At 33.2% G+C, this 7,842-nt stretch overlaps 1 protein-coding gene across 1 annotated transcript in view; it reads left to right on the top strand.

Annotated features, from left to right (window-relative positions):
- Positions 1-2,514: 2,514 nt before the first annotated feature.
- Positions 2,515-7,842, top strand: part of LOC132177705 (flavonol 3-O-glucosyltransferase F3GT2-like) — a 5,949-nt gene continuing 621 nt past the window's right edge. The window contains exons 1-2 of the mRNA XM_059590135.1: positions 2,515-3,387; positions 4,411-4,914. Of these exons, the coding sequence (XP_059446118.1) occupies positions 2,559-3,387; positions 4,411-4,914 (1,333 nt within the window). The 5' untranslated portion in view covers positions 2,515-2,558. The remainder of the gene's footprint in view (positions 3,388-4,410; positions 4,915-7,842) is intronic.

Raw genomic sequence — 7,842 nt, 5'->3', positions numbered from 1 at the left:
TATGTAAGCAAGGTAGTGACCATAAAAAACTGGAAAGCCGTGGTAGAGAGTATCATAAACACTAGAGTTGGCAATCTTTTTTAACACAATCCGCGAACTTGACATAAATCTTACACGAAATTAATTTACCCTCTTAACTTAAAAATTAATAAATGGATCATAAACAAACGCCACAAGGCATGTGCATCGTGGATTGGCTCTCCAAGGGCACTCTTTCACATTAGTAAGGATTGGCTGCAAAGAAATAGGCTAATCCTAAATTGACACGCATCAAAATGTGAACCCGCCATAAACACATAATGATTTGCATATTAATAATAATATGCGATATGCATGCTAATACATTAATATTGACAATTTTTGGAAATTTGTACGAAATAGTATCGTAATTTAAAATTATAAAGGGAAATTATCAATTAAGTGATAATTTGAACAATGTATGTAAACATTTCTCAAGATAAATATAAGAGATTGGATGAGATTTAGTTTTTCTCTTTTTTTATTACTGAAAAAATTATTGAACCCTGGCCCCATTATTTTATATATGAGAAATGCTATGGGTCAATATATATATATATATTTTTTTATAATTGATCTATCTCATCTTACAAATTAATCATTAGATTTGTGGTCTTATGTGAACTCCACATAAGTTAATGATGTACCCCGTAAATTTAATAGTTGATCTATTAAATTTGTAAAAAAATATAAAAAATTTATTAACCCATAGCATTTCTCAATTATATATTTTAAGGAATTAGTTAAGTATATATACTAAATAAGACACCGTTTAAAAATATATATATATATATATATATATATATATATATATACATACAGCTAGATTACGGCAAAGAAATTAAAGCAAGAAAAATCAAACTTTTTGGACATCTCAACAGTAGCTTAATATCGGCGGGGAAAGCATCGGTTCGAAATGTGCCAGGTACGTCCCACGTACATAGCTGGAGTGGCAGAAATGTACGAAAAGTTGACTCTCTGACATCATTTAATTCCTGCATTCATGGAAATTTATGATTTGAGGTTGATCGCTTAAGACAGAATAAATTAAAGAAAAGAAAAAGAAAAAAGAAAAAGAAAATAATAATAATAATAACTGCGGTTGTATTTGCCCAAAGATTTAAAAAGAATGGTTATATACTAAATACTTCATAAAATTTCGTTTCTTTATTTTATTTTTTTAGGGTTTAATTTTTATTACAGAAGGTCTATATAGATTTGATAATAGATCAAATTAGTCATTTTGTCAGTTAATCATTAGTTAACTTAACAGAAGTCCACGTGTTAAGTTAATTGTCATGTTTTTGGTAGTTTAGCGAGGGTCATTGTTGCAATTAAAAGTTTAAGGAATATTATCAATTAGGTGATAGTTTGAAGAGAATGTATGCAATTTTTTTTTTTTTTTTTAAAAAAAAAACTATTTTTTTTGTTAATTCTACATTTTATTTTATTATTATTATTATTTTAATTGGCTTGCATGGGTCCAAGGGGCCAGGAGGATTTCACATTTTGATCACGAGTGGCTACGAATGAATAGTTGTTCGATGACCTTGACATATACCAACTTCTTTTTCACCTGCTTCACTTTTTTATGCCTATCAAACCTTCCACGATGACTTTCGCGTGTCTACCATTTCTTTACTATTATTTACTATTAAGAGTTGGTTTCCGATTGCATTCAAAAAATAAAATTTTTAAGTAAAAAAGAATTTTTTGACAAATGTTTTTTTTTTTAAGTTTTTTTTTTTAATTTTTAATTTTTAAAAATGAGTTTTGGTTATTTTTAGAGTAAAAATAATTTAAAAAGTACTTTTATAATTTTTTAGCAAACATGTTTGTTTTTGTTTGGTAGACTTTTTAAGTACTAAAAATATTTTTTAACATATCTAACACAATCTCAAATAGGTTATAGTTAAGAAATCTTCCCAATTAAGGACGGGTGATGACTTTAGTTACTATGAAATGAACATATGAAACTTTACTCAACTTCTTTGAATTTTCATTACTTTGTAAAGTTTAAAACTCTCAATTTAGTGTATCGAACTTTTAATTTTCTCCAATGTCACTCATCCGTTGAACTTTTTCGTTAAATCTTATCAAAATTTTCAAAATACCTATTTTTTTTTTTAAAAAAATAAAATAAAAATTTACAAAGATTCATGCGTGAGTATTTTTTAAATTACCTTAAATCCTAACCAAGGCCTTAATCTTTTTAATTTTTGGTAATTTTGACACCCATCTATTAGGATTTAATAGAAAAATCTAACAGGGTGGTAACATTGCAAAAATTGAAAGTTTAATACACTACATTGATTTTTTTTTTTTTTTTTTTTTAAGAGGTAGTTGCAAAAGTGAGATAATTCGAGAGATAAGTAATGTTTCCTCAAATAATTTTGCCTTTTTTTTTTTTCTTTGATATATACTTAAGAGTAAATTATATCATATTTTAATGCCTATAAATACTTCTAGGATGACTTCACATATGGTCACCAAGAATCACTCTCTTACATCTCTTTCTCTCTTTCTCTCTCTCTCTCACCATGCAAGTGATCACCCAAAGCTCTGATGAGAAGAAGCATGTTGCCCTCTTGGCATTCCCATTCGGTAGCCACCCATTCAGCAGTCTAAGTCTGCTGCGTAAGCTAGCAACCGCTGCCCCAAACATCCTCTTTTCATTCTTAAGCACACCAAACTCCAACCACTCAATCCTCTCAAAAGCAAAATCCGACGACGTTGTTCCACACAACATAAAGTTCCACGATGTCGCCGACGGAGTGCCAGAGGGTCACGTGCTTACGGGAAACCCAATAGAGCCTCTAAACCTTTTCCTCAACGCCATGCCGGAGAATCTCAGAAAGGGAATAGACATGGCAGCGGTAAAGACCGGTAAGAGAATCACCTGCTTGCTCTCCGACGCCTTCTTCACTTGTGCTGCCGGGATTGCCGAGGAAATGAACGTTCCATGGATCCCCATTTGGTCACCTTTGCCCTGCTCTCTCTCCGCTCACGTTTATACTGACCTCATTCGCCAGCGTTGTGGAAAGGGTAGAAGTGGAAAGCTTGATTTTATTCCGGGGTTATCGGCCATGCATGTTGCTGACTTGCCGGAGGAGGTGCTGTCTCCGTCGGCCAGCGACGGAGAAGAGTCACCTCTCTCACGCACGCTAAGTCAAATGGGATCGGCACTGCCACGAGCTAGTGCTATAATTATGGGTTCTTTTGAGGAGCTAAACCCTTCCCCTCTCAATCACGATCTTAAATCAAAGTTTAAGAATGTTCTTTATGTGGGCTTTCTCTCCATATCAGTGCCGGCGACGCCTTTACCACCGTCGAGTTCGGATCTAACGGGCTGCCTATCGTGGTTGGACGGTAACGATTTAATCATTTATTTATTTAAATATTTAAATGAATAAAAAATAATAAAATTTAATTATATAATTTATATTTTAATACTTTTCTTTTATCATATCTGGGCTAATGTTTTTTATAATCCTTATAAAAGTACTAGAAAAATATTTTTTTTTATACTGAGATAAGTGAACTTTATATTGTAAGGCCCGGCAAAATTAGTTGTTAGACACTTCCCAATAGTTTCAGGCTTTCTACTTCGGTGAAATATTTTTAATTTTAAACAAAACATGCCTTCCCTATATTGTCAAACATAATTAAATCAGAGATGAGTGCGTTGTCCACATCAAAATTCAATGCTGTCACATTAAGGTGGGGGCATATGACAGAGAATATATATAAAAATATAAAAAGGTTGGGGCATATGTTTTTTTTTTTCAACTAAACGATAGATCTCCTACAGGTACTTAAATCATTACACCTAGGCTCGGTAAGTGTGAAAGCACACCTGGCTAGCCCATACTTTCTCCTGTAGGTTCAGAAAGAAAGTGGCTCCAAACTGATACCAAGATTTAATTGAAGCTTAAAATAAGTAAGAATATTTGATATAAAAAAATTAAAAAAATTTATTTTGTAGTAAAAAATGTGATTGGTATAAAGTAAAAAATAAGAATGTTGAAAGTTAAATTAAAAATGAATAATGTGAGGCTTTTTTGAATCCCATTGGCAATCAGAGTCTTAAACTCGTATATCATTATTCTTAATTTTTTTTTAATTATTTCTCATTAAATTATTTAAATTTTATCATCTAATACATAATTTATGTAAAGAGAAAAATATATATAAAAAAAAACTCTTCAAACTAATAGTCGTTTGCGATAGAATCTCAAAATATTAAAAAAGTACTAAAGTAATCTATCAAACTATTAAAGTGGGGGCAAAAAAGTCTAATTTTTTATATTATATTAAATTATTATTTATTTATAAAACTTATTTATAAAACTTAAAATGAATGAATTTAATTATTTAATTTATATTTAACAGGTAAAAAGTCTAGATCAGTTGCTTATGTTGGATTTGGAACGGTGGCTGCGCTGCCGCGGGATGAGCTAACAGCGGTAGCTGAGGCACTCCAAACGAGTGGAATTCCGTTTCTTTGGTCTTTGAGTGATAACTCGAAGGATTTATTGCCGAAAGGGTTTCTTGAGAAGACAAGGATACATGGAAAAGTGGTGCCATGGACGCCGCAGAGCCAAGTGCTGGCGCATCCTTCTGTAGGTGTGTACGTGACGCACTGTGGGGCAAACTCTGTTTATGAGAGTATTGTGAATGGGGTGCCACTGATCTGCCGGCCGTTCTTGGGCGATAACCACATGACGGGAAGGGTGATAAAGGAAGAGTGGGGGATTGGTGTGAAGGTTGAGGGTGGTGTAATCACCAAGAGTTGGTTGCTCAAGAGCTTGGAACTGGTTTTGAGAGATGAACAAGGGAAGGTGATGAGGGAGAAGGCTGAAGCCCTCAAAAAGGTTGTGTTAGAAGCTGCTGGCCGTGCTACTAAAGAGTTCAATTTTTTGGTAGAGTTCATATCTAAGTCTTAAAATTAAGTTGGCCCTTCGAATGAGACTTTGGATTTACCTAAATAATGAATAAAATATATTTAATCTAGTATTTTCTCAGCTATACCTTATTGCTGAAGAAATTATTTCTTTTCTTTTTTATTTAAATAATTAATGGATAAATGCTGATTGAGCAATAAGCCCTTCAATCATTGATATATGTTTTGTTATGACTTATGATAATTTTTTTTAGGACTTATGGTAATTGATAATATTACATACTTAAAACCCCTTCAACTGCTAGTGATTATTTACATACTATTCTCACAAATGATCAATTGCCACACTCAGCCCCCTTCAACTAAAGATCGTTTTTATTTTTATTTTTTTTATTAAAAAAAAAACCCTTTTATTAGCTCAGCTCGTTAAAAGGGACGAAATTTAGACCTAATAAATCTCCTTTGCCCTTGTTATGGAAGATGGATTGATGGATATATATACCCTTCATTAAGACGCTCAAAATATTCTATTGTTGAATTTACCTATGTACTTTCAAGTGTGATGCAACAATGCAACCTTCTTATCTCTTCATTGCATTGGGGTGGTATGTGGCAGGGGCTCCTCCTGACATTAACCAGAGAACTGAGAGAAGTACGACGCTTCAATTTCCACACCTCTACTTTGTCTACCCTATTACTAAAAGGGCTTCATAAAAAACTTTTCTTGTATTTTGTCGAAGTTAGAGGTACCGCACGAACTAACTATTGATGTGTGTGCGACTTGAATGTACACATCAAGCCATGGGCCCCATACAGTGACGGAGGTGGAGGGCCGGTATAGGCCAAGGCTCCAATTCCTTAGAAAAATAAATTATAAGGTAAAAAAATAAAATTATATGGTAAATTTTGTACTTTCAGTCTTTTGGCTACACAACAAAAATTTTGCTCCTACCAACAAAGTTTTTTTTGCCCTGCCTAATAAAAATTTTGGCTCTCTTCACTAACTTTTTTGGCCCTTACCCATCCAAACTTAAAAGCTCTAATTGTATAAAAATTTGGTAGTCCCTACACAATAAATCTTTTGGTCCTTACCTATTCAAACCCAGAAACCCTACTTGTATAAAAGTTTTGTTGTCCCTGCACAATAAATCTTTTGGTTCTTACCTATTTAAACCTAGAAACCCTAATTGTATAAAATTTTTGTAGTCCCTACCATTTTCGGCTAATACAAGCAAACAGGCTAGATAAAGGTGGGTTGATGAGTTATATCAATGATGAGATATAAAGGTGGGTTGACATAAGTAAAATGAGTTTTGAATTTTTTATGAGTAAAAAACGAAGAAAGTTGTTTGTAAATGTGAAAAAATGAGTGACTATTTTTTATAGAAAGGAAAAACAAAATAGGCATCCTAAAAAGTTTGTACATGGAGTTTGCTCTTTTTATTGGTATTTTATAAGATATTATAGTTATTTAGTTGTAATTTAATTAACTATAGTTATTTTATTGTGTAGACAAACTCATTGTTAGGTCATGGATGGGCCACAAAAGGCCCAACGTACCTCTAGGCCCAATCCAATGAACAAACTCACTAAGACAACCCAAGTGAGGGCTCGGACAGCCCAGTCCAACACGATCAGCTCACTAAGGGTATAATAGTCTCATACCGAGGATAGATCCGTCATTCCACATGAGGGAATTTGCTATCCCTAGATAAGCGGAAAAACCTATCCAGTATCTAAACAACTATCTACGCTCAACAGAACGTAGACTAGCTGTCAACACTTGAACACGAACACTTGTGTCTGAGAGCTATTTGGGCATCCACGTCTAGCGCCTCCTTTGACTCATTTTTGGCCTAGAGAGACTTTACTTGTTTTGAGCTGGTCATCACAAGCACATTACCATAGAGTTTGTGAGGTATGAAATTTGAATTGAATCGTGTGTATCTTGAGAATTGTTGATGAATAACCTTGGCTTGAAAATTAAAAAAATAAAATAAACAATAAAAAAAAAAAATCCATTTTGAGTTTCTCATTGAGTTATCGAATCTCTTGCCTCATTAAGCATTGAATGTTCGCGTAAAAAGGTGTGAAATTCAAGTTGGTTTATTGTATGGCTAGTTTGACTTCGTAGACTTTTTGACTTAAGTTATTAAGCCCTTAGAGATTTTTTATATCTAGTGCCCTAAAACCGTCTGGTTTGGGAGTTATTGGCCTTAACACTCATTACATAGGTCAATTAGAAAGCTTAAGGGAGCTAAGCATTGCACAACCTACAAAAAAAAAAAAAAAAAAAAAAAAATTTACATATTTTGACTTAAGCCATGGTTGTCTTCATCTGATAGGAATTCCTACGAATTTTGAGGTACACAAAATTTTGAATGAATTGAAGTCTCATGATTGTATGTTCATCTCACTTTGCACTTAATGAAACATATGTTGTCTCAAATGTCCATTTATGAGTGAATTGATTTTGGATGTTCTGATGATGTGAAAATGATGTTTATCTTTTTAAGCATGCTCATGAATAAGAACTATTTGTTTGTGTGAAAATTCATTCTTGTCAACAATATAGTGCTGAAAAATTATTTGTGGGTATCATTTCTGTTAAACTCTCACGAGACTTCACTCGTCCACTAGGGATGTCTAGGGGTTTAAAAGGCTTGTTGCATATACTAAATGCAATCGTCTCTCCCACGACAGCGGACTTATGTTTCATGCTTTCATTTTATTTTTCGTTTTGTTTTGCTAAGGAACTTGCAAAATGTAAGTTTGAGGGTATTTGATGGGTGCCAAATATTGCATATTTGAGCCCCATAATTTACAGTTGTTAATCCTTTAACTGTGTCTTAATGTGATGTTTGTGTTAGTTTTGGTGTTTTGCATGTTGTTAAGGGAAAACTGCGGTCTTAATGTGAAAG

This window comes from Corylus avellana, chromosome ca4 (assembly GCF_901000735.1).
Source record: "Corylus avellana chromosome ca4, CavTom2PMs-1.0".
Taxonomy (NCBI): domain Eukaryota; kingdom Viridiplantae; phylum Streptophyta; class Magnoliopsida; order Fagales; family Betulaceae; genus Corylus; species Corylus avellana.
The sequence above is the reverse complement of the archived record's forward strand: the minus strand, read 5'-3'. Positions and strand labels throughout refer to the sequence as shown.